Source organism: Castor canadensis, chromosome 11, assembly GCF_047511655.1.
Source record: "Castor canadensis chromosome 11, mCasCan1.hap1v2, whole genome shotgun sequence".
In the NCBI taxonomy this organism is placed as follows: domain Eukaryota; kingdom Metazoa; phylum Chordata; class Mammalia; order Rodentia; family Castoridae; genus Castor; species Castor canadensis.
The window spans coordinates 103,653,577-103,680,305 of record NC_133396.1 but is presented as its reverse complement, the minus strand read 5'-3'; the positions used below and the strand labels follow the sequence as shown (position 1 = coordinate 103,680,305).

At 39.7% G+C, this 26,729-nt stretch overlaps 1 protein-coding gene across 4 annotated transcripts; it reads right to left on the bottom strand.

The window, feature by feature from the left end:
* Positions 1 to 1,294: 1,294 nt before the first annotated feature.
* On the bottom strand, positions 1,295 to 26,565 carry Fcrl4 (Fc receptor like 4). 4 transcript variants are annotated; one of them, XM_074047783.1, is made up of 12 exons: positions 26,260 to 26,557; positions 24,078 to 24,098; positions 16,753 to 17,001; positions 15,422 to 15,676; positions 14,835 to 15,119; positions 13,748 to 14,035; positions 7,663 to 7,776; positions 6,539 to 6,566; positions 5,904 to 5,986; positions 5,636 to 5,695; positions 2,937 to 2,968; positions 1,303 to 2,869 (listed from the first exon to the last, which is right to left on the bottom strand). In XM_074047783.1, exons 1-12 carry the CDS (start codon positions 26,288 to 26,290, stop codon positions 2,819 to 2,821), a joined length of 1,497 nt encoding a protein of 498 aa, XP_073903884.1. In that variant the 5' UTR covers positions 26,291 to 26,557; the 3' UTR covers positions 1,303 to 2,818. The 4 variants fall into 4 exon arrangements, with proteins under 4 accessions (XP_073903883.1, XP_073903882.1, XP_073903884.1 ...); XM_020178329.2 differs by having other exon boundaries at positions 1,305 to 2,841; positions 26,260 to 26,558; XM_074047781.1 differs by having other exon boundaries at positions 1,302 to 2,968; positions 26,260 to 26,559.
* Positions 26,566 to 26,729: the final 164 nt, after the last annotated feature.

Below are 26,729 nucleotides of genomic sequence, written 5' to 3'. Positions count from 1 at the left end.
CTGCTCATCTATGTTGGACTCATGATCCAAAGTCCTTCTCAGTTGTGATATTCTGATTACCACCTTGGTCTTGCTTCCTATTATGGTAGCCACTCCCTAGTCCATTTCAGCAGCAGCATCTTCATTTTTTTGCCTGACCTGTTTCTCTTATGCTTTTCAAAGATCCTGGTAATTTTAGCATTAATATATTCTTCAGTGCTGTTTAGGAAGGAGTGCCCTCTTAGGAAACAGAGTTAGAGTGTGTGTGAATGGGTCATATATATGAAATCCACTTCAATAATCTCATCTCTATCAATCTTTGAATTCTTTCTCTACATTATATCAAGGAATTGATATCTGAATTTCATTTCTCCCCAGGCCACCATTGAGTACAGTTTTGATCCAACTAGACAGCAACTAATTACCATTTCTTCCAGGTACCTGAGCTAGTAGCAAAATCCAAAATCTTCTCCAAGTACAACTATATCAATTCAGTTAGCCCTAAACAGAATTATAGTCCTCTATCCCTCATCTGCTAAACTCAGCAAACTATCTGGGTTTTTCTGAGATAAATTAATAAATTATTTAATTAATATAAATATACTGGCTTTTAATCCTTCCTCTCCTGGGTTTCACTGTGTAATCAACCTTCTACAACATGTTGAGATAGCGCTTTCAAAGAAAGACAAGTTGCTGTACATTCTATTAAGAAAGAAGTCTGACATTTGATAAGCCTCTGGAATCAGAAGCCCTATGCCTCACATTGCTTTGCTCTGACTCAATTACTTTAGATCATTGAATGAACCCTTGAGCCATCAAGGAGTCTTTAGCTTCTCTAGGTTACAATGTGCTCTGTCTTTTCTTTTATAATCTAACACATCCAAAGGCCCCAGAGTGGTGTGGCTAATTAGGATGTTGTATAAAGTCTGTAGCAATCCTTGATAGTTGAATCACAGCTGAAAGACCCTATATCCTCATCAGACAACTACCTTTTTTTTTTTTTTTTGGTTGAGAAAGCTTGGCTAGAATTAGGTCATGGCAGTCACTGAAAAGTGTTCTAAGCAAAGGGAGCAGCTAGTGCCAAGGTCTCAGAGGACATTTGTGTGCAAGAAGCAGCAAGAAGGTAGTGTCTGCAGCAAAATGGTGAATGAAGGGAAAGTAGTAGGAGAGGAGGTCAGAGAGCCATGGGGACATCAATGGGGTAGAGCCTTGCGGACTCTCAAGGACTGTGGCTTTTATTGGTGAGGATAGGGACAAAGAAGGGAAAAAAACACTGCTATAATAATAATTGAGCTGTGCCTCAGGCATGGGTGACAACCTGGATATGACAAACATGGTGGTAGTTTGGGTGTAGAGCATCTCTTTATTGTAAAAAGTCAAAAACATACAAAAGTAGAGAATAGTATCAGACCCCTTTCTCCCACAGTGTACCATCATCCAGCTTCAGAAATAGTGCATACTTCCTACCCATCCTGACCTCATCATATTACTTCAAGACAAATCTGCCATTTAACTTAATTTAATCCACTATTTTAATATACATTTACTCCATGTTAATATCTTTAATTTAATGCTTCAGTATGAAGTATTATACATATAAAACATAACCATAGTACTATCATTTATATCTAAAATACAATAATTCTCAATATCAGTATATATATATATATATATATATATATATATATTTCCTTTAGTATTTCATAGCAATTTTTTTTCTTAACTGAATTTGTTTGAGTCAGGCTCCAAATAAGGTCCACTCATACTTTTTGGCTAGTATGTCTTATGTCTCATGTCTCATTTAATTGTTGTCTTCCTTCCCTCTTCTTTTTCTTTTGTTTTGCTCTTCTCTCCTTTGCTTTTATCTTCCTTCATGTCACTCTATCTATTCCTCTCTTTTTCCCTCCCTCCTTCCCTTCCTCCCTCCCTTCTTCCCTCTTTCCTTCATGCCTTCCTTCCTTCCCTATTTATTTGTTGAAGAAACTAGGTCATTTGTTCAATAGAATTTTTCTAGTTTGCATTTTTCTGATTGCAGTCCTATGATGCTATTTTATCTTGTTCTTTTACCCCATGTATTTCCTATAAACTAGTAATTAGATCTCAAGACTTGATTACATTCAATTTTGATATTTAGAACATGGATACTTTGTAGTATTCTGACAAGAGGCACATACTGTTCAACCAGAAACACCTATACAAATAGTGGTTTCCTATTTCTTTCATTCTTTCTTCATTTATTAGAAAAAAATATGCTTACATCAACTATTTGGTAACTCAAATACACAACTCCTACAAGAAAGGCAGCCTTAGTTCCTTGAGTAGGAAACGGTATTTATAGACTACTATCTGTGGAAGGGGTGATCATTGCTGTTGGTAATTATTTCTAGGTCTTTTTTGTGGACAAACCTAAATGCATATTTTTAAAGGCAGAGTTTGCTATGACTTCATAGATATTTCCAACTTAAATTTGGGTGTGCAAAGTTACTTTAAATTTATTTTTATCTCTTTTCTCTAAAGTTAAAATAATGTTAACTTGGGAAGTTCAGTGCAGAGCCTGCTTCTACAGCTCTCCTAATGACTTTGTAAAACACTTAGTATATTTTTTTTCAATGCCCATAAAAATTCCTTTGTCTTTAAAGTCCTGGAAGTGAGTGCACATGAGGTATAAGGATTGTAAAGCTGGATCTGTTGGTCACTCCAGGGGCCTTGAGGACCACACTGGGCCTGGTGCTTTGAATCAGGACCAAGTCAAATAAGAACATTTTTACAATATTCCATGGTGTCTTCATCCTTGGAGCTGAACTTTCCCTCTGAGTTATCTGGGGGCTGTGTCTTCACCTCAGAGTAGATGATTGAGGCATGCTGGGATGGAGAGAAGAGAGAAGAAGAGCTGGAAAGAGAGAGTACAAGGCTGTAGGTACTGGTAGGAGGGAAAACAATGGGGGAATGAAGCTCACCTTGTGCTTTGGCAGGATCCCAGAGGTGTTGGCTGTGGAGGGAAAGGGAAACACTGAATCATGGCCATGAGGATTCATTTAAAGCCTGCTCTGCTGGTTTGTTTTCCAGAGTCTAGAGTCACTGAGCCCTCAAAGCTGATAGCCATGTCTCCCCCCACCCCAACTCTCAACATATCCTACAAAACATTTGATTTTATAATTTCTTAGCCCAACACTCTGCAAGTTCTTCTCAAGCTCCATTGATCTGTGAAGTCCTCCCTCAATACTACACTAAGAAAATTTACTTCTTCTTCGACCAGATGTTAAGAGATTATTTTTCTCTTAGTTCAATTTTACTTGTCTTATGGTACATCTATCTCGCTATGCCTCTTGACTTGGAAATTTCCCATAGAGTTCTCCATAGGTATGCCCTGTGAGGCAAACTTTCTCCTACCATAGCATTCTCTAGTTTCATAAAGGTGGAACCACAGAGAAAGTAAATTTTATCAGGTATGATTTGTTGGACCATGCATATTAGAAATTAAGAATCTCAGAAAAAAGATATGATTATTAAAGCACCACAGTAATTTCATGAAGAGATAGGGCCTGAAAAGAAGATATACTTTAGAGCACTCAAAGTTTCTGTTGTGCCATATTCTTTTCATACACCTCTTAGGATTACAGATATTTTCAGTGACATTATGGAAGCTATTCAGTCTGTCCCCAGAATAATAGGTATATGCAGGGAATTTCATTTATGATTTCAGGAACTTTATGCAAACCTGCAGGAACAGGTGAAGATTTTCTACAATCATTAATGCATCAAGTGCCTGAGATATAAGTAGTCTTTCAACAGAAATGGTGTTTTGGCAAATAAATCCAGAACAGTGTAAAAAATTGCAAAATGATCAAGGTAGCGCTACAAAATAAAATGTACTCAATCAACCCACGCAAACTGATGGCCACTCTAATTCTGCTGTTCAAAATGTCCAGATTAAAGGGTGTGGCTCTGTGAGACAAGGCAGGTCTAGGTGACACATGTCAGTCAAATGTAGGGGTAGGCTGGGCAAGCAGCAAATAATATGCCATGACAGAAGACTTGGTCTGGTCTTGTGACCTTTGGAAAATGCTTAATCTCTTTGAGTCTTACGCACTTCATTTGTAAAACAGATTCAGCATTAGGTTATATGTGAAATTCCCACTAGACATAAAGATACTAGAGATTTAAAATTCCCATATTTAGATTTTTTTTTAAATGGAACTGTTTGTTTCCTTGACTCCAAGAGCCTGGGTTAATCAATCAAATCAAGGAAGCATTGAGAGTTAAAAAAATGTTTTTGAATAGATTTCTTTAGAAGGAAAGATCAGTTTCTATGCAATGAGTATCCATCCAGAGGTTCTGTCAGGGGTGTGTGTGTGTGTGTGTACACACACACACACACACACACCTTCAGCCTGGTGAGGGAACCCTCAGTGTTCCTCTTAGAAATCATTGAATGATTTTCCTGATATTAGTAAATAAACATCGCATATCTGAGAAAGCCAAGGTGGACTGCAGGCTCCAGTTTCCTACAGTAGTGTCTCCCCCGCCTCTCTTCTTCCTTCCCTGCCCTTCCCTCTCTTCTTTCACTTCTTTCTTTCTTTCTTTCTTTCCTCCCCTCCCCTCCCTTCCCTTCTTTCTCTCCTCTCTTGCTTTTTTTCTGTGGTTTGAACTCAGTACTATCTTTCTAACAGCAGATCTTCATTTATTAGTGGGTCTTGAAATGGATTCTAGATAAGATTCAAGAAAATGAAGTAGGACTGTTCATTCTTGCCAAAAAGAAGTAACAGAGACTAGATTTGCCTTTATATTTAAAACAACAGGAAAAAAGGATAAAACAATGATTTCAGGCATTGAACAACATGCAGTAGAAGACTGGGAGCCATAGGGAAAGCAAGTAGACAGCTGAACCCTGAAGTTGCAACAGCTTGCCACTTGGAGACAGTTTCCAAGGTGGAGCACAGATTAGAAAACCCAAACACAGCCTGGCTCTTGCAGACTTGAAGTGACAGAGCCTATAGTTCTTTTATACACAAGCAGCTAGATTTGACAGTGAAGAGTACCAGAAAGAGCAGTAATCCAGACTGAAATCCCCAGAGAGCTCCAGAGATGTATGCGTCCTCATGGCTTTGGTGTAAAACTATATGTACATGTGTGAAAGGAAGCTACCTTATACTAGGTAAGAACCATCAGAAAGAAACGGGCAGACTAATACCTGAAGCTCCTGCAGATCTTGCAATACATGGAACATCTGATATTGAATCCCTAAAGATTCATTGCTTTAACATTAAGATTAAATTAGCCCTGCTCTAATGGTTGTTTGTGACCTGCTATAACAAAACTTAAAAGCAAGCCTTGAAAGGATTCAGCACATACCAAATAACTTGTTCCAGAACAAAATCCTAAATCCAAAATTACAGAGTATGATAATGTAAAATTCACGTGGTCCAGCACTCAACTCAATCTCTCTCTCTCTCTCTCTCTCTCTCTCTCTCTCTCTCTCTCTCCCTCTCCCTCTCTCTTCTCTGTTTGTGGTCTAAACTGCATACTATAGGAATTTTTGTCTATCTAGTTCACCAATTGACTCATCATACCTACAATAGTACTTAACTCATAACAGATACTCAAACACCTGCTGAATAAATTAAAAAAGAAATTGAATCTCTTCCCAGAGACATACCTTCTCCTGACTGAATAGTCTGAATATCAGAATATACCAAGTCTTCCTCTTTGCGTTGCACTGGAAAGAAAAGACAAAATTTTTAGAATGTCCTGTCAGTGTTATGTGCTGCATATACCTCTTCCCAAGTATTATCTTCACTCAATGGAGCAATTATTTATTGAGAATATCTAAGTTTAGAGTGCCATAAGGGCCTTTCCCAGGGCTAAAAGCACATTATCGTTCCCTGGCTAAAGCCAGGAACAGCTTCTTATGGAGAAATCCTCACCATTACCACACAAGAGCTGCAGCTCCACCTGGGCAGGGCGGATGGAATGAGAAGACTCTCCAGGGTCAGGGGAAGGAGGGCTCCTGTGAGACATAAAAACACATGATAATCCCTGGGGCATCCTAACATGCAGGAGAGTGAGATAGCCATAGAGAAGTCAGCAGTTTGCCATACCACACTCCCCATATTTCTTCAAAAGAACAATCTGACTTCATGCAGACTTACTGAATCTCCAATTAAACCATTCAGAACTTCCAGTCCCCTATTTACTGCTGAATTCTCTACATATACTTATATAGCTGTAAATATTAACACATTGTCTAACCATAGGACTCTTTGTATCAGAAATATTCTGTGACAACCCAAGAAAACAAATAGCCTTTTGTGTCATCCATTCATATGACTGGATTGATTTCAAGTAAGATACCAATCTAAATACATGCAAAATGTGTAACACATAAGTTGACAAAAATGGTTCTAGGAAGCCTTATTCTAGCCTACTCAAGGAACATGAAAATGGAAACATCTAGCCAGAAAATCAAAGAAAAATAACTTGTCCTAATTTTGCAACCCCACAGTTTTGCATATTGTGTACTTGGGAAACAAAAAAGCACTTGCAGAATCTGAGGTCTTACCCAGCTTCTCTTTCCTGCAAACAATCTCCTGCAAAATAAAGCAAAGGTACATTCATGTCACCAGAGGGAGCTCTTTCTCAAAGACTTCACATGAGAAGTACCCAAAGGCAGGTTATCCAGAAAGTTTACTCAAACATTGGCCCATGAAAATGTTGTGAAAAGGGATTTAAAAACAATTTAATAAAGCATATAACTTTCTGGGCACAGTACTACACATTTATGAGTTAATTGTGCAATTGTTTGACAATATCACAGCTAGAGGCTATGTTGATAATCTCAGGAAATAAATAAATATTAAATATACCAAAATCATCACTCTTGCAGAGTAGTGAGCTGTGGGTGGACTTTGAAGAACATTTGTGGCTATCCCCAGAGGAACCTCAAGTTCCAACTCAAACTTACTAAGGAGACTTGTGGTTTGGAGATTGAACTGAATATAGGAGTCACAGAAGTATTTACAAGGACCTGGAGAGCTGAATTTAACTGAATTGAATTACGTGATAGAGTTGAAGAATGCAGGGAATGTTCTAGAGCTGAAAAAAGTTTCTGTGCCTGTCTTCTATACCAGGTTTTCTGGCACCTGAAACTAGCCTGACATAGTGTTGGACAGGAAGCCTTTGGAAGCACACTGCAAATATGTGCCTGGGAGAGATCCCGTCTGGGGGTAGGAAGGCTGACGAGTGGAGAATGGGGCAACTAGAACGTCAGATGGCAGGTTCAGGCCCAGGGAAGTCAAGCTTCCTAGCCAGCTCCCATTTTTAGTCATTTCTTTAGAGTTGTTCAGTTTTTTTTTTTTTTAATATCCATTTATGGTAGGTTTAGAATGGACTGAAGGATTTAGCTGGCTAGTATGTATGAATCAAAGACACTGCCCAGAAACACCGTTTATAAAGTTTTTGAAATTTTGCATTAAAAATTCCCTTATCCCTATTTTTCACTTGAAACCTAATAAACTAGAGTAGGTATAAGAAGATCTTACTGATTGTCTGTTTGGGAAATCACCCTAGACAGAAGGGACGTGGGTGTGTGTGCTTCGGGGTGGTGAGGTAAGGAATGAATGGTGGTTATAAGCTGAGGCAGGGACAAGGCAGCAACTCTAGCAAAGGTTACAGAAGGACACAAACCTGATTTCCTCCAGCACCGGTAGAAAAACAGCAGGATGATAGCCAGGAGAAGAATGCTGAGTGTCCCCCCAGCAGTTCCAGCAGTGATGGGGCTGCTTCTGTTACCTGAGGTCTCTGAGGAGAAAGAGCCTGTGTGACCTAAGTGGGAAAGGCTTATGGCTTGGAATTGCAATCATCCTGGAACCTTTCCTTAGCTTGGCTTGGGTCCTGAGCCTCAGGAGAGAGGAATCTAAGGGATAAGGACCTCATGAGCCTTTGGGCCCTTGGGGGGGGGCCAAAGGGAGGCCCCCAAAGGCAGGGTCAAGGGACAAAGAATGGGGTGGTGGTGATGTTTTTCATACAGATTCTTGGCCCTTGGGCCAAGATATGGCCAGAAAAACCCATCCTGGGTAGGCCTGGATGGAGTGACATAGGAAATAGTGCTCTGTAATTTCGTTTCAGAAATTAGCAATTCTGTGTGTGTGTGTGTGTGTGTGTGTGTGTGTGTGTGTGTGTGTGTGTCTGATATTCTTATATTCTGGTTTCCACAGAATCTTTCCCAGACACATAGAAAGATATTAAATGATTAGGGAACCAACAGAACACCAGTAACTTTGATATTGCTTTCCATTGAAAAAATACATTGTGACACCACAATGGAAAGCAACAGTCCCCTTCCTGAGAAAAACCTGTACCTTATGTGCTCTGAACAAAAGAAAAGAAAAAAATGGTGGAAAAATGCATACAATAAAGTAAATTGTTGGGTGTTTCAGATTTTTCAATGGAGTCCATTCTCCTATCTTGTCATCCACAGCCAGAGAGATTTCACTCACTTTTCCATTCATCTAACAAACACTTATGGACACACAGCATGCTCCAGTCGTTGATATAACCCTGTGGATGCAACATTGAACAGAGCAGCAAAGCCCTGACCTCACCGGGCTTGTGATCTAAGGGAACATGTCAGACAAAAAGCAAATGAAATGATAACCTATCCCTTGATGATAAGGGATAAAAGGCAAAAGCAGGGTCAAGGGACAAAGAATGGGGTGGTGGTGATGTTTTTCATACAGATTCTTGGTCAATAGGTAAATCCAATTCAGACTTCAGACACAAGTACCCACGAATTTGACAGAAGACATCCAGATTTCAGAGCAATATCAGCACTAATGTTATTTTCCATTTATTTGTTTTATGATCCCTGGGATAGAGTGGCCACTGGCCAGCAGGTGACATTTTTGTCTCTATCATTCTCTTTTTGACAAAACCAGTAAGTCATTTGACCTATGAGTGGTTCCACCTACAAGCAATGTTAAGGGGACACTCAGCCCTGCCTTCCCAGCATGACAGCTCAACCAGAAGGGTGTAAATTAGGAGAAATCCAGGGGCAGAATGACTGGGCCATTATATCCTGTATTGAATCTTTCCTCATTGTCTGCTCAGGCACCTACCTGTGCAAAATTAGAATCAGCCATATCCAGGCCTGGAACTCCAGATTCAATGGGTGGAAAACAGTATTCCTTTTTCCTGGTAATCCTATTTCTTAGAAGAAATGGCTAACTTTGGGAGGGGGGAAGTAATTGAAATTTATCTTGGAAAATCACAGAATTCTAAAACCAGATGATTGGGTTAGGACTCTAGGTCTTTTGCTTAATAGCTATGTGGCCAGGGAGAATATTTAATCTTCCTATATTTCAGCTTTCCCACCTGGAAAATAAGGATAATAATAGCCATTTACTATTGTTGGATTAAGTGAGTCATTATATGTTAAGCTCTTTAAACAATGCCCAGCATATGAGTGTTATGTGTATGTATTAGCTCTTTTATGCACTATACTCTAGGTTCATGGGAGCTTCATGTTGTCCTGTGATCAGCTTAGGGGACACCTCCACAGTTAAACCTGCTCCCACACAGCACCAATACCAGCCAACCTCAGCCCATGCAATGGGCTGAATTGTATTTCCCCAGAATTCATACACTGAAGCTCTAACCCAATTTGATGGTATTTGGAGATGGACCTTTGGGGGTTAATTAGATTCAGATGAAGTCATGGGAGTGGAGGTCCTCATAGTGGGATTAATACCCTTCTAAGAAGAGATACTAGAAAGTTTGCCCTTGTCCTTTTTCTCTCCCATGTGAGGATGCAACAAGAAGGTAGCCCTCTTCAAACCAGGAAAAAAAAAAAGCCCCTTGTAAGAACCCAACCATGCTTGTGCCCTAATCCCAAACTTCTATCCTCAAAATCTGTGAGAAAATTAATTTCTGTCCTTTAGTCCACCCAGTCTATAGAATTTGTTCCATATGCTAATAAAGACAGCCTGCTTAGCCCAATGCTACCTGTACTGCAAAATTTCTCTCCTGCTAAAAACTCTCCCATTTCTAGTCATGGAGATTCTGCATAAAGCCCATGGAAATCAAATATTTAGAAGTAAATCTCACTCCATCAAATATCAACTGAATCCTGGACATCAGTCTAAATCTCTGAGGTCATCTGTTTCTCTAACAGACCATGACACTTGCTCCACAGGACCACTGTGAGAGTAAAATGCAATTTAATGTGTGATGTGGCCAGCTCACTGACTAGATTGGAAGAGAGAAACCCATTCCATGACCTTTTTCCCCTAAAGCAGGATGAGGAATTTATATATAAATATGTATTACCAATATATTCTCTGGTACATTCCTCAGGGATTATAACCTCTGGGCTGCCTGAGGCACACTTGCCATTCTAGAGAAGCAACAACCCTACCTTCATAGTCACTCTGCATTTCAGGACACTGCATTCATGAGACTTCAGAGGGTGCCCTTGGCAGGCTGTAGCTTTTTGAGCCCCTTTTTCTCTTCCCCCACACTGGTTTTTGAAATTCTTTTGAAGCAGCTTCTCTCAGTTTTCAGTCTGCCACCTGAGAATTACACCCAATGTCTCTCTGTTCTCCAAGCCATCCCTAGGCTGAGATGCGGACTTTTCTGTGGCATGGTTCTGGGAAAACATCTCAGTCACCTGACCTGGGAGGGCCCCGACTTGATCATAGGACTTGCCCCAAGAGAGTTGAAGGGAAAATTGAGCAGCAGCTGGGCCATTAGCATAGCCACCCCTTCCCAAAGCCTCTAACTAAACTGTTCAGGTTTATGGCTCTGACTGTCAGAGCTGACTACTTATATAAATAGCACAGCTCCCTGCTTACTTAGCATGGTTGACAGAAGGCACTTAACAATATGGCAGTTTTTTTTTTTGAGAACTTCCATATTGCCATCAGTTTCTCTGAGATGAAACATTCATCAAGGTTCAAATCTGGATCACCATGTAAAAACTCTGTGACTATATGCAAATAACCAGAACTCCCTGAACTTTGAGTTTCTGTAGAATGGAGATTATAATATTTTTATTTTCTAGAATTGTTACTGCAATGAATAGAATCTATGTATGCAAAATTCATACATTCAACAACTGTTTATTGGATACATGAGTTGAGCCAAGTACTTTTCCAGGCACTTGGGATACAACAGTGGTCAATATAAGGATCCACCTCGTGAGACTACTGTGGGAGGAATGGGAGAGGCAGCAAACAAATGCAGGTCCTTAGCATAGTTGGTGATCAGTGCTGTGGAGAGAGAATAAAGCAGGATTGGAAGAGGAAGAACTGGGGTAAAGGGATACTATGCTACAAAGGATGGTTGGGGAAGGACTCCCTGAAAAGGTGAGTAATGAGGAAGTGAGGGGGAGAGCTTGGGGCTATTAAGGAAGTGCAATGCAAAGGGTCTGAGGTGTGATTGTATCTGGAAAGTCTGAGGAAGAGACAAAGTGACTGTCGTGGAGAAGATGGGGGGAAAGTGACAAAAAGCTAGATCATGCAGGGCCTGGTAAGTCACTGAGAGATTGTTGGCTATCATTCTAAAGGGAATGGAAAGTCAGGGGTAGATATCAGGCAGAAGAATAACAACATGATTTTAAGAGGTCCCTCTGATGCTGTACAGGCAATAGAGTGAGGAGCAACAGAAAAGCAGAAGGCAGGTTAGGATGTGAATGCAACAATCCAGATAAGGAATGCTGGGGGCCTGGCCTGGTGGTGGTAATAGACAGAGTGAAAAGTGGTAAGATTTTGGCTATATTTTGACAGTAAAGCCTTCAGAACTTGCAGGGGGAATTGTACATGGAGATACAAAAATAAATAAGAGGAGTCAAGGTGAAGTTAGCCTGGCCCAAAAGACCAAAAATCGTATGTTCTCCCTCATATGTGGACATTAGATCAAGGGCAAACACAACAATGGGATTGGACTTTGAGCACATGATAAAAACGAGAGCACACAAGGGAGGGGTGAAGATAGGTAAGACACCTAAAAAAGTAGCTAGCATTTGTTGCCCTTAATGCAGAGAAACTAAAGCAGATACCTTAAAAGCAACTGAGGCCAATAGGAGAAGGGAACCAGGAACTAGAGAAAAGGTTAGATCAAAAAGAATTAACCTAGAAGGTAACACACATGCACAGGAAATCAATGTGAGTCAATGCCCTGTATAGCTATCCTTATCTCAACCAGCAAAAACCCTTGTTCCTTCCTATTATTGCTTATACTCTCTCTACAACAAAATTAGAAATAAGGGCAAAATAGTTTCTGCTGAGTATTGAGGGGGTGGGGAGGAGAGGGAGGGGGCGGAGTGGGTGGTAAGGGAGGGGATAGGGGCAGGGGGGAGAAATGACCCAAGCCTTGTATGCACATATAAAAAAAAAGAAAAAAAAAGAGTGATGCCCAGCATTTTGACTTGAGCTATTAGGAAAGGGTGATTTACATTTACCAACTCAAGGCTCTAAGCCTCATGGTAAAACATAAGTTTGGGTTTCAGATGAATTAAGTTTGAAATGTAAATTAGCTATTCCGAGTGTTTTGTTTAAGAATGTGGGTATATGAATTTTGAGTTCAGACTAGAGGTCGAGGCTGTAGGTTGAGTTTGGGAGACATATGTATATAGAAGCTACAAGTGCATTTAAAATCATGAAATTGAGTGAGATGATATGGACACAAGGCACAGATAGAGTCTAAGATAGAGACTTGGAAGTCCCAAAAACTTAGAGATTGGAATATTTTGAGGATCCAGAAAATAAACCTAAAAGGAGTGTCTGATGAATAGGTAGAGTATTTGTGTCCCAGAGATGCCATGGAGGACAGTGTTTCCAGGACAAAGAGAAAAACTATGACAAAAGGTGGAGGTAGGCTAAGTCAAACAGAAACTGGGTATTGCCCACAACCTTAGCAAGAATGATCTTCTCAAGAATAACTTTGGTGGAGCAAAGCAAGTCTGACAGTGGATTTCAGAGAAAATGGGAGAAGTGAAGAGAGTTAGTGGAGAGCAGTCTTTTGAGTTTTACTATACAGGAAAGCAAGGAAATGTAGCTTTCTAATTGCTTCTCAATAAAAGAGCTTTATTGGAGAGTGAGAGGTTCTACTGAACCTGAGATGGAGGACGAAACTGAAGCCCAGTAGAAGTCATTTCTAGAATGCCAAGATTGTTCACTGAGAAACTGGCTTGGCCCAGTCTGGCTTGTTGGGGCCAGAACAAATGAAAGCTATGAACTAGAGCCATAGGACCCCAAAGGAAGACTTGTCTCCTAAATGAATTAAGCTGGGCTCTGTATCTGCTCTCTGTGAGTTTCCTGACCTGCATATAATTTAGTAGCTGAGTGTCCCTCATGCCTACAGTAATGAGCCAATAAAGTATTGCCTTATACCTTTGATTCTGTCCACATTGAGGACACTGGTCTGATGTCCTCTGGATGATTTATTTTATGAAAGGACAGGTACAGTTCACACTTAGGTGACAAAACTGTGTCCCCCCCTAAAATGCTGGTAATGAGGTAAGGTTGCTCTTTAAGTTTAACACACAAATAAAAAATGGCTGTTGGCTAGCATTACCTCATTGTTAATATTTTTTTCTGACCTGAGTTATTAATATCTGAATGGAAGAAACTGTCTATCACAGAGGAATATGGCAAAGTGGAAACAGATACAGGAGAGTCACAAAGTTAATGCTGACTATGCCCACTCTTAATTTGAGAAAGTACAATAACAGAAAACAATAACAAAAAATAAAAACAATGGCGATTAAACTTACCTTTTACAATAACATTCACCACCGCACTCCGGATGGGGCCATAGCTGTTGTCAGCTGTACAGTAGTACTGCCCAGCATCACTCTTCTTGATGACAGAAATCTGTAGCTCAGCTCTCTGAGAACGCTGAATTTTCCTTCCCAGACTCTCTTTTGTGTCCTCTCTGTGCCATGAGAATGTGGTGATCCCTGTGCCTTCAACCATGAAGCAGACAAGGACCAGAATCTCCCCTTCAACTGCGTGGCCCCCTGGGGGGTTGGTCTCCATGGAGACCTGAGATACAGGGATTCCTGCATAAGCAAGAGACATGGGTAAAGGCCCGGATTGGGGAAGGCCAGGCTGGGATGTTGGGTAGGGTCACTGTCCATGTGACTTTAAGATATACTCCTCAGCAAATACTAGTATTATGACTATGGATTTTGAACGTGGAATATCCCTAAATGTGCTAAACTTTCCAAACTTACACAAAGCCCCAGAAGAGAGAGATATACCTAGAGAAGCATTTAGGTTTTATCTGAACTATTTGGTAGTCTGAATTGTTTTAGAGATAGGTAATAGCAATTGTGGCTTTATAGCATGAAGCTGGATTGCAACTGCCTCTAAAAGCACTGTTTTGGTACCTAAAACAAACTGGTATTTATTGTGCTTGTCTTTATATGTATATACCTTCTTCTCTCTTGCTATATACATCACAGCAGTCATGCTGTTTGTTGCTAATGATTCGGAAGAAATCCTTAGTTTTCCCCAACTTCTGGCATTCCAGAATCTACTAACTCAGTAGTGGGAGTACCTTGTTTTCTTACTCTGTTCCCCCAGCTCTTGTATTTCACTCCATTAATCAGCTGTATCACTCCAACTTGACAAAGTTTGAAAGGAAGACTGACATTTTAAGAAACAGAGGTGAAAATAAAAATCCTATATTTCTTTTACTATAATATCTCACTACTCAATGTAAGCCTGTGCCTCTAATTAGGATGACAAAACCCATTTCTGCTGGACAGTTCCTATACCCACAGGGCCAAAAGTAGCAGAAAGAGGCAAGGAAGATGCCATAGTGCTATCCAGGCTACCTGGCCCTGTAACACTCACTCTGCACGCTGATCTGCAACAGGGGGCTGTGTTTGCGGATGCTGTGTGTCACTGTTTCAACACCACACCCATACAATCCCGAGTCTTCTCTCCAGATGATTGGGATCTGGAGCTCTGAGGAGTTGTTCCAACCTGACAGGATTACTCTACTGTCTCTGAAGAAGATGAAATGAAGAGGAGTGTCCAATCGCTCTGGATGAAGATGTGTTTCACAGCTCAGGTTTACAGAGTTCCCCTCTGTAGGTTGAGAGGTTGTGACTTTCAACTTTGGATATGGAAATAGTTCTAAGACAGAAAATATAGATCAAATTTACAGCATGAGAGTATTTAGCACTCTGAAAGAAACAGGCTTGGATTCTCAGTTCTAAGAAACTTCAGACACACAGGGAGATAAACTTATCAAGCTTTCCATCATGTTTTCCTTCCCTAAGTCATTTCAAGTCCAACTGCTTCACTTTCTCTGCCTCCCAGAGGGCTTCACCTCTCATGTATCCAGAGCTTCAATATTAATATAAATTTCTTTGTGGTATGCCCAATTCCCCACTCCTTGACATTATTAAATGAATCTATATGAAAGGAAGGTTTACCTTGAATTTTAATAACTTTGGAATTTGATTTAGATACATGAATTTTGTCACAAGATCCAATGCACTGATAATTGCCACTGTTATTTAAACTTGCTCTCGGGATAAAAAAATCCAGTCTTTTGCTGGAATTATAGAGTATTTTTCCATTCCAAATATATTTCACAGCAATTAACTTCTCTTTTCCTCTTCTCTGGCATCTCAGAACCAACGTGTCTCCTTCAAACACAGAATGAGGGGCCTGCAGGATTAAGAAGCCTGGAAACAACACAGAGATATCATTCAGGGGGCAGCTTCCTTCCTCTGAGTGTCTTGAATTAAAAGGTCTTTATTGCCTTTTCTTTGTCCACAGGATTTAGTCTACTAAACCAAGTACATTCATGTCTTTCCAAACCAGTGTGTCACATTTCAGATATAATTCCTTGGTAAATTCCAAACACTTTTATTTAATCATTCAAGGACAGATTCAAACTATAAGGAATCTAATATGGATAAGAAAAGCCAAAGAAGGTGTGTTTGAAATCTCTGACATCATAGAACATGGCAAAAATCAACACCAACATGCTTACCAAATCTTAGAGCAAGAGCTGTCAAAAGAAGTAGCATTTGGTGAAATATACAAGGAATACATACATACATAGGAGACATAGGAGTATGCCATGTAGCAGGAGTATTGTCAGAGACACAAATCTAGCTTCAAAGGATAGCAAATGTAGTCCTCTAAGGATATGCTCATGCTGTTCAGATTGTACTTTGAAGTTAGTTCTATCTTTTTTTAAAATGACTAGATGGATGCCTCCTCCTCCAAAACTATGCCCATGGAGGTGATTCAACCCATTATGTCTACAGTAGGTAAAACTGCACAGATAGAGATATGTAAGTTACATGCAAGTCATGGAGGAAAGTAGAAATGAAGAAAGGACAAATACCAGACCAGATGGGGATGAAAGGCCTGAGGTTGGAGATTTCTGACCTCCTTTTTGCACTTTTCACTTTCTGCTTTGTGCTCTGTCCATTTATGTGTGTATATTTTCTCCCTCATGAGGCTATAAAATCCTGTAGGACAAGATGTCAGATAGCTTCCTTTTTGTACCACTTAAAACTAACTCACTTTCTTGACTATGTAAATATGCAAGAATGTGGATTAATATTAAACATTTAAATTCAAATTTCAAGTGAAAAATACTTGTAGACAATGAAGATGAGTGAAACTGAAAGTAACTGAGGTCAAATGTTAATGAGGAATGAAGGATTCCAGTTTTTAGAACCTTCAAGGAGCTAAGATAACCCCAAAGCCATTTCTAGAGTTTTAACTAATTATTCTTCTTTCTCACCTGTAGAGAAGGTCAAACGCACAGAATTACTTAGAGGTGAACCCTGGGCCTGGCACCTGAACTCTCCAGATTCATGGACCTCCAGGGTGTTTCCTTTGGTTTCTTGCTTTTTCCTGTAGTTTCCAAAGTACCATTTTATTTTCTCTGGTGCATAGAAATGAAATCCATTGCAAGTCAGGTTTACTGTCTCTCCTTTGAAAACCGTTGTCCATGGAGGATGAAGGGAAATCACAGGTTTGGGTGCAGTTGCTGAGGAGAGAGAGAAATGAATCTGAGGCTGAGATGCTCACAGTCCCAGTTGCAGGGATTCCTGGAGGATAGACAATGGGGAATCCCTGAGGTCATAGGAAGGGTCACTGCCTCCCCAAGTGGCAGGACCACTAGGTGCAGTGGGTGCTTAGGGATCTACAGGATCAGATTGGCCATTCCAAAGGCAATCCTAGCAAGACCCATTCACACTGATCAATAACATAAGACTCATAGCCCTCTTAACCTTTCCCAGTAGGACAGGTCAGGTCCTCAGTCACATAATTGAGAATTACATCTCTCTTTGATTTCCCCAGGGATCTTCATGTTACAAGGCAGGAGTTATGGCTCTAAGATAAGATGAATGTGTGTGTGTGTGTGTGTGTGTGTGTGTGTGTGTGTGTGTGTGTGTGTGTGTGAGTGTGTGAAGGCTACCAGAATATGTCATCCCAAAATATGCTTCTTTGGTATGTGGATTTTTTTGAGCTATAAATCATTGAGAACAATAAGGAAAGCTCTAAAAATAAGGCTAGGTTTTCCTTTTGTAAAGGAAATTTCTTAAAGTTGGGCACATGGCTCAAGTGATAGAATGCCTGCCAAAAGGGTGAGAGCCTCTGAGTTCAAACCTCAATATCACCAAAAAAAAATGAAAAGGAAAAAGAAAATGTCCTTTGGTGAAGTGTCTTACTTTCCTGGACCATCTCAATGGAGAAGGCATTGACTTAAATCTTCATAATAAACTTTATTAAACAACCCTTGTTTACCATACTTTTTCCTAGTCACCTTCCCATAAATTGTTTCCCCTTCCAAGAACCACCCCCCGCCCAACTTTTGATTAGCCTTACATAGTATATTAGCTTCATCACCTGGCTTCCTCTTTAAGACACAGTTTTCGATGTGTGTTTCATGTGTACATATATAATTAAAACTTTTCTATTATTAATATGTCACTTATCAATTTTATTCATCAGCCCCAGACAATAAGTCTCAGATGAATGGAGGAAAAATATAAACTCCTGTACATGTGGCACAGGCATATGGTGGGATGGTGCTTGTAAATGGTGGGGATATAGAAATTTGAGGATTAATTATTCAGTTATGGAAAAAGTTCCAAGCTGTATTTTTCCTCGTACTAATGAGAAGTAGGTATGGGAAAGGCGAGCAGACTATTGTTTGAAGTAAGAAATATGACTAGGAAGCTACAAAGAGCAATAGGGCAGGGAGGTAAGTGCTCTTAGGTCCACAAACATCAAAGATACTCTCATGATAAGGAAACATTGACTTTGCACAAATTTGGACCCTGAGATTATTTTTAACATAGATGTGCAGAAGCTAGTGAATTTAAGGGTAAATACAAATTAAAAAGAGGCTTAAGTGGGTTTAGCCTTTGTATTTCAAACGTGTTTATTGTGCTTTAATCAGATACCCACATTACTTACTCTTTCTCTATTGCCCTGCTCCCCTATTATTCAACAATTCACACTGCATTACATTATATTACCTTCATACATAGATGAAATGTTTCAGTATTTTTCACTCTCTAACATTCTCTGTCCCTCTTCTGCCTCCCTCAGTCCCCATAGACAAACCCACTAATAAAATTGTGTTGTCTCTCTCTCTCCATATGTGTGCATGTGTGTATATATATATAATCCCCTTGATTTTATCAATACACACATAAAAGCAAAATACATCATTTTCAAGGGTGTGTACCAGTTGGAGGAGGAGGGCATAAGGAAAGGGTAAAGGGGGGCAAATATGGTAGACATATTTTGTATTCATGTATAAAAATATAATATTGAAATTCAAATGGCCAGAAAACACATGAAAAAATGCTCACCATCTCTAGCAATAAAGGAAATGCAAATTAAAACCACGCTAAGATTCCACCTCACCCCTGTTAGAATAGCCATCATCAGCAACACCACCAACAACAGGTGTTGGCGAGGATGCGGGGAAAAAGGAACCCTCTTACACTGTTGGTGGGGATGTAGACTAGTACAACCACTCTGGAAAAAAATTTGGAGGCTACTTAAAAAGCTAGACATGGATCTACCATTTGATCCAGTAATACCACTCTTGGGGATATACCCAAAAGACCGTGACACAGGTTACTCCAGAGGCACCTGCACACCCATGTTTATTGCGGCACTATTCACAATAGCCAAGTTATGGAAACAGCCAAGATGCCACACCACTGATGAATGGATTAAGAAGATGTGATATCTATACACAATGGAATTCTATGCAGCCATGAAGAAGAATGAAATGTTATCATTCGCTGGTAAATGGATGGAATTGGAGAACATCATTCTGAGTGAGGTTAGCCTGGCCCAAAAGACCAAAATTCGTATGTTCTCCCTCATATGTGGACATTAGATCAAGGGCAAACACAACAAGGGGATTGGACTATGAGCACATGATAAAAGCGAGAGCACACAAGGAAGGGGTGAGGATAGGTAAGACACCTAAAAAACTAGCTAGCATTTGTTGCCCTTAACGCAGAGAAACTAAAGCAGATACCTTAAAGCAACAGAGGCCAATAGGAAAAGGGGAACAGGAACTAGAGAAAAGGTTAGATCATAAAGAATTAACCTAGAAGGTAACACCCACACACAGGAAATCAATGTGAGTCAATGCCCTGTATAGCTATCCTTATCTCAACCAGCAAAACCCCTTGTTCCTTCCTATTATTGCTTATACTCTCTCTACAACAAAATTAGAAATAAGGGCAAAATAGTTCCTGCTGGGTATTAAGGTGGGGGGAGAGGGAGGGGGCAGAGTGGGTGGTAAGGGAGGGGGTGGGGGCAGGGGGAGAAATGACCCAAGCCTTGTATGCACATATGAATAATAAAAGAAAAATGAAAAAAAAAAAAGAAACTTGCTGAAATTTTTCTAAGAAGGGGGAGGGGAGTAAGGGATAATGATTGAAAGGTGAATATAATTAAGACATATTGTGAGCACATATGTAAATGTCACAATGTATCCCCTGTATAACTATTATATGCTAATTAAAAATAAGTACAAGAGATGTCAAATTTTCTCTGTTGAAAATAAGGGAAGAGACTTCTATCCTTTCCCCCTTTTCTTTAGAAATTTTTTTCTCTGTCCTTTTCAAATGTTTGTAAATCTTTATTATACAAATAAGTCTCTGCTACTCTCAGTACTCAGTAAAGTCCTAAGAGCAAACTTTTGGTTTGGGATGCCATCTAGGGATACAGGTCCTCTGTATTCCACTTCCTGTGGGAGGGTAACTTTGGTGGGCTCATCTTGCTCTATACAAAGTGAGCAGTCCTCATGAAAATGTGAGAAGTTTCTCTCTTCTCCAAGTAGAAACCAATTAGCTAACATAGCTGGTCTCCTCAATGACTATGACAAAATTGAGATGAACTATGTGTGACGAAAGTTGTTGTCAGGTCCATTTACTGAGAACTAGTTATTGCTTTTCTTGAAAACATGCTATGTATAGGTTGGATCTGCTTGGGTGAGTAAAGGAATGGGATTCCTTTCTGCCTTTTCACTCTCTCAGTGGATTGTTTGTGATGCATGATGCATTTTGAGTTAATGCTTCTTCTTACTTATAATAATTAAAGGTTTTTCCTTCTCTACAACCTTTGTGAAGAGGATTTCTGGATTGGAGGAGATTTTGTTTTTAATTATATTTCCCCAACAGGAAATTGTTACTGGGATTCTTTTTTAATCTGGGGGTTTATTTTCTGAGTTTTAGTTATTGGGTTGTGAGGGCTCACAATAGGAGTAATCACATCACAAATTATTCACCATGATAAACATCTTCCTGATATAATGCAACTATCTGCCCTATTTGCAGATCAGCATTGGAGTAGGCTGATCTTTCGATGGGCAAACAAATGAAAATTAATTGCTACTTCAAATTCTTCCTAAGATGCAGTCTTTCATGAAGTTGGTTAAAGTTATGTGGAACCACCTCTCTGATGGTTCACAATACCACTGAGGAGTGTGGTAGAGAGAAATCTGTTAACAAGTAAAAAGGAGAAATCAATAATAAGGAAAACAAGGCTCTTGAAAGTTAGTTCCAGTGCACTTTGCTGAAGACTGTTGCCCACCAATGAGTTTGAAAAAGTGAGGAACTGACCTTTCCAGCACACAATCTAGGTCTGGGTACAAGATGTCAGAGGAATCGTAAAAGGGACTTAAAGGCTGCTTTTGCTAAATGCACTAACTCTTCACTTGGGCCTGTAGATATCTGCAGGGTAACTAAAAACAGGACAAAATTTGGCACATCTGCCTTCATATTGCATCTGTCTTCTTTGATACTTTAAACATTGGGTCAGATTCCTGCTCAAATTTGTAAACAGGCATGTTAATTATTTAAGGAGTATCTGTCTAAACCTAGTAATGCAAGACCTAAATTTACCTAATCTATCTCCTCCACTTTCAAGGCTGAAGCACCAAGAGTATCTAAGGTATTTTCTAAGACTTCAGGCTGGGCATGGTGGTGCAGGTCAAGTACTGGGAGGCTGAGGCAGGAGTATAGCAAGTTTGAGGCCAAATTGGGCTATATAGTGAGACCCTGTCAAAACGGAAAAAGATGAAAGAAGGAGGGAAGGAAGGAAGGAAGGAAGGAAGGGAGTAAGGGAGGGAAGAAGGGAAGGGGAAGGGAAAGGAAAAGGAAAGGGAAGAAAGGGGAGGCGAGGAGAAGGAAGGAAGGAAGGAAAGGAAGAAAAGAAAAAAGAAATAAAAAGAATAAAATATATAAGAAGCACCCCATAATCAAAAGATTATCAACTGTCATATTTTACTATGTCTAGTTTCAGACCACTAGAGTGGTGCCTAGCAATCTCAAGTCATTGCCCTAAACCTGAAACAGCACCCAGTAATTATTCCCAATTAACTCTATTTTATCTCTCTAACATGTTCTTTTTCTGAGTCCCCAGATTATCTCAGATTCTAGGAATGGTAATCTTCGAAGACAAAATACCCCATGACTGAATAGATCTATGAGATAACCAACCAGACCAGACCACAGCATCACTGAAATTTAACTATGCATACCTCTTTCCCTGACCTTCTTTTTTCTTCTCCTATGTAATCCTGGAGCTATCACAAGTACCCAAAGGCAGTTCTTAGGAGGTTGGTAGACCTGTTGTCCACCCAATGTGGCCACACTAAATAAACTTGTTTCCTACTTTACCACTGACCATCTCTCTGTTTTTGGTTTTTTTGTTTATTTCAGTGGTACTGGGATTTGAACTCAGGGCCTCACGCTTGTTAGGCAGGTGCTCTACCACTTTAGCCACTCCATCAGCTCTCTCTGCTTTTTGGAATCATTCTGAGAAACCAAATCTGATCTTCTGAGATCCCCAGAATCAGGGCCCTGGCCCAGGACTTCAGTAACAGAATAAAACTAGAGGTGCACCAGAGAATAGGGGCTCTGGGGAAAAGTTTTTCCTTTATGTTGAAAGGAGCACAAAGGAGTTCTTCTACAGCTTCAGTTCCCTGCTCCACTCCATTCGAGCCCCTCCCCTTCCTGCCTTGAACACAGTCTTGATGTCTGAAGCTGTGGCAGCTACGACATTAAAAAAAAAAAAGTTCAATATTAGATTCATGCTTTGCTGTACAAATTGCCTATGGTAATCTGACTTCTGTGAAGTAGAAGCTAAAACAAATTGTTTCAGAAATAAAAATCTCAATTTCAGGGTATATAATTTACTATAAAATTTTAAGTGGAATCACTTTGCATATATTTTCCTCCTAGTACCTTTTTTACTCAGATAAGGAAAACTATCTACATTTAAGAGCCTATAAGCAATTGCTTTTTCTGAAGCTTGAGACTTTAAATATTCTTATCTTTTTCTAGAACAACTGCCTAAATAGGTCTTTTGGTTATATCCAAATATAAAAGAAATACCTCTTCTCCATTTGGGTGCAGAAACTGTAGAGAAATCTGAATGTGTGCTTTAGATAAAGAAGCTAGATTTTTCTGTTTAGTAATGTAAAACATTTGTGAGTTTCTGCAAAATTTTTAAAAAGTCTCTTAAAAGTTTGGACAGACTGTCCTGTGTCCCCAGTGAGAATGAGGTTGTGTTTCTCCTGAAGCGAATAGGTATCCTCACCAGCTCCCTGGGAAGCACCTGGGATGGGGAAATGTGAATCTGGGAAGCAAGTCATCTTCTGGATGAGAAGAGGAAATACTTTCTTTAGTGGATATAGCTAGATTCCCCTTTATGATCTGAGCAAGCTGTCTTCTATGTGCAGGTGGCTCATCAGGACCTTCATAAATTTGGTACTGAGTCAGTGAGATCTGAGATTAACCACATGTAGTAGCTAATGTCAGAAGCTCTGTTTCACTTCCTCATCCTAGGAACATTAGCAAAGTCTTACAAAATTTTAATCTTGTTCAAGTAAGCAGGGATGTGTGGGAAATGGTCTGAGTATATACCACCAAGGGGGAAACTAACAGACCCAGGAACTGCAGAAAACATCATTCATCCAGTGGGTCACAGCTCCTGCTGACTTGAGCAGAGTGACAGTCAGCAGCATCCAGGATGTGCTCAGTGGACCTGAAGGAATTCCACAAAGGTTGCCAAACACCTGAGATGGTTCCTAATAGAAGACTGGAACTTCTACTGACAAGTAGAATGGATGGGGCTCAGGCTCATCATTATTTGAACTATTAATTTAAAAAATTATCTACAGAGAGTGATGAAGTTTAAGATAAATTGATTATACACAGCTAGGGGCAAAGTTGTTGGAGTTCCAGGCTCTTGCTTTGAAGTAATGGCTTATTTCTGTTTTCCCTCTAGGATTCTATACATTCCATCAAGTTTGGATAGAATCCTGCATCAGGTAGGGTGGTACCTCCTCTTCTTGTGAATTCCATGACATGTATCCCAGCCCTCCATGGCAGATTTGGTCTGATCCAATGATTCCCAAATACCCTAATGCATAGAGCCAGAGTTACCAGAACATATTTTTGCCCTGTAATCTTTAGAGAAATTAGGAAGGAGACAAAAAGCCTCTTCTTATGAGTATTTGTGATAGAGTCTAGTTATTAGGCTATCTAGAGACAGAAGAGTGAAAATAAAAGGTGGACTTACCAAATTGTCTGCTCAGTGGAGCTGCAAAAGAGTCAAGAGCCAGGCATTAGCACAAGTAAGGAATTTCCAACCACCTCTCTTGATAGACTGTATGCCCACATTCTACTTCCAATCAAGAGGAAGAGAAACATATTCAGTTATACCCAGCCAGAAAAATTAAGCAACACAGTGGTCGAAAGGTTAGGCTGTGATCTAAGAAATCCTCATTTGAATTATAGCTTTGTGACCCTGGACAAAAGTCCCAGTGTCCTCATTCAAAAAATGAGGACCATAAAAGTAACTTCATAATATAATTGTAATGAGCTAAATTATCAATTCCTCAATTAATAGCTACTGTTAATTTAAAAAATATGAGTATGTGCTGACACTTTATGCCACCATCTTCCTGCCTTATCAAAATCAATACTTAATAGAATCCTTCTCCTCCTTTAGTACTAAACAAAAACAAGTCACACTCATGCATGAAGACCCAAGAGAAGCCATTTCAGATACTTCTAGGCTAAAGCAACCTCCTTCTTATCTTAGCTCAGAACACTGACTGCTGTAACTCATTTGGCACTCATAATTGGACATACAGTATGGGGTAGTGGCTAAAAGCATAGCTTCCAAAGTCAGATTATGGGTTTGAATCCTGAAGCGGCCACTGTACTAGCTGCATGAATCTTAGTCACAATATTGAAGTCTCTGTGCCTTCATTTCTGCATTTGTAAATGAGAGTCATAATAGTTGCATATGTTGATTGTTAGAGTGTTGAATAAGTTAATAAATGGGGTATTCTTAGAATAATGTCATAGACATACTCAGGGTTCAGCAAGAATTAATTATTGTCATCAACCATTATTCTATGCATAATATTTCTCTATTTTTAATTCTTTATCACCTACCCCATCTTCTTAGAACAGTTTCAGTAGGTCTCATTCTTCCATTTTCATACACAAATGTACAATACTTCCCCATATATGCCCTTTCCTTATATTCTCCCTGCTGTCACTGATACCAACCCACAGACATGACTTGCTTTTACCTTCCAGTCTTTCTTTTTTTATAAAAAGAAATTTTGTTTGTTTATGATGGTTACACAGGGAGTTTCATTGTGACATATATACACATGCATGTGTACATTATACCTCAAATTGGTTCATCCTCTCTATTATTCTCCTTTCTACCTTAGACCCCTTATGGTGATTTCAACAAGTTTTACTGGTCCATATTTATGCTTGTGTAGAAAGTGCATCAACCATATTCACCTTCTTTACTTTCTTCATTTGCCATCCCCTCCCATTAGTGTCCTCCTCTTAACACGAGAAAGATTTTCTTGTCCTTCATTGTTTAGGTGTCTGTTGCTCAGTGGGATTTTTGCCTTTGTATTGTGCTTCTATTGCCAGATCAAATGTTTTTGCATTTGTACTTTGATGTTCTAGAGTGTCAGCTCTGGAGGGTAGAGCTATGACTGCCCTCCAGTTCTCTGTATCATACTCTGTGGTGCCCAGCATTGTTTTATACTTAGTATATCCATCCATTCACTATTTACTCAGTCTCCATGATGTGACAATCACACTAGTAATTCTTTCCTTATTTAGAGTCTACGGAATAGATGGGAACAAGAAAAAAATACACTTATTAAATATTTAACATACAAAAGGCTGACTTTAATTCCCCCAACTTTTTCTGCCATATCAGTACTTTATTTGGAAAAATGCTGACAAATAATACAGAAGCAGGGGGGGAAAGCAAAGGGAAACAATTGTATTTCTTCTCATGCTCTTTGCAAAATTAGAGATTTGATCTTAGGAGTAGGAGATAACTAGTCTAGCAGAAGATCATTTCTACCTTAGCTCACAATTAAGATATGGTCTTTCACAAGGGTCTTGGTTTATCTTTTCCTCAGGGCTTTCAGTTACCTTAGAAAAGTAATTGAATCTAGCAATAGTTTTGTTGATGTTGCTTTCAGATGAAAACTAAGATCACTTTGAGGTAAGAGGAATTTTTCATTAACAGCTAAAAACAAAAGGAACATACCTTAGGAAATCAATTATTTCTCCTTATACCATTAAATCGATATCTTTCCCTTTGTTCATTTTTCTGCTGTTCTAAAAGGGTAGTAAATTCATTATTTCAGCAGGCAGAGGAAGGGCCTTTTGCTCATGGTGAGGTGTGAGCCAGGCTCCTTTCCATCACTTACCCAGGACCAGCAAGGAAGCCCACAGCAGCATGGCGGCCTGTTCCAGTGGCCAGAGAAGGAGCAGTTCTTAGGAGAAAGGCCAGAGCAACCCAGACAGCCAAAGCAGTATATGTCCACAACGTGTGCCCACACGAGCAAATTCAGTAAGGTGTGTCTCTGAGCATGGCCAGTTGTGTAATGAAGTGAAAGGGGGAAGTAGGGAAATCTCTCTTAAAATATCAAATGGTATGTTACCCAGTGTGAGAGAATCCAGAAGATAAAAAAAAATATCAATAGATAGGAGAAATATTTAGATAGTGCTCTGACATCCTGGGGTGAAAAGCTTCTTCAGACTTTAGCTATCCTGTTTTCAGAATCCTGCAGCCTCTGTCTTTCCAAGAAATCACAACTTAATATTCTCTGCCGCTGTGTAGCAGGCAAGACTCAAGTCTTATTGAGATTCACATAATCTGAAGATGTAGTTTGACATA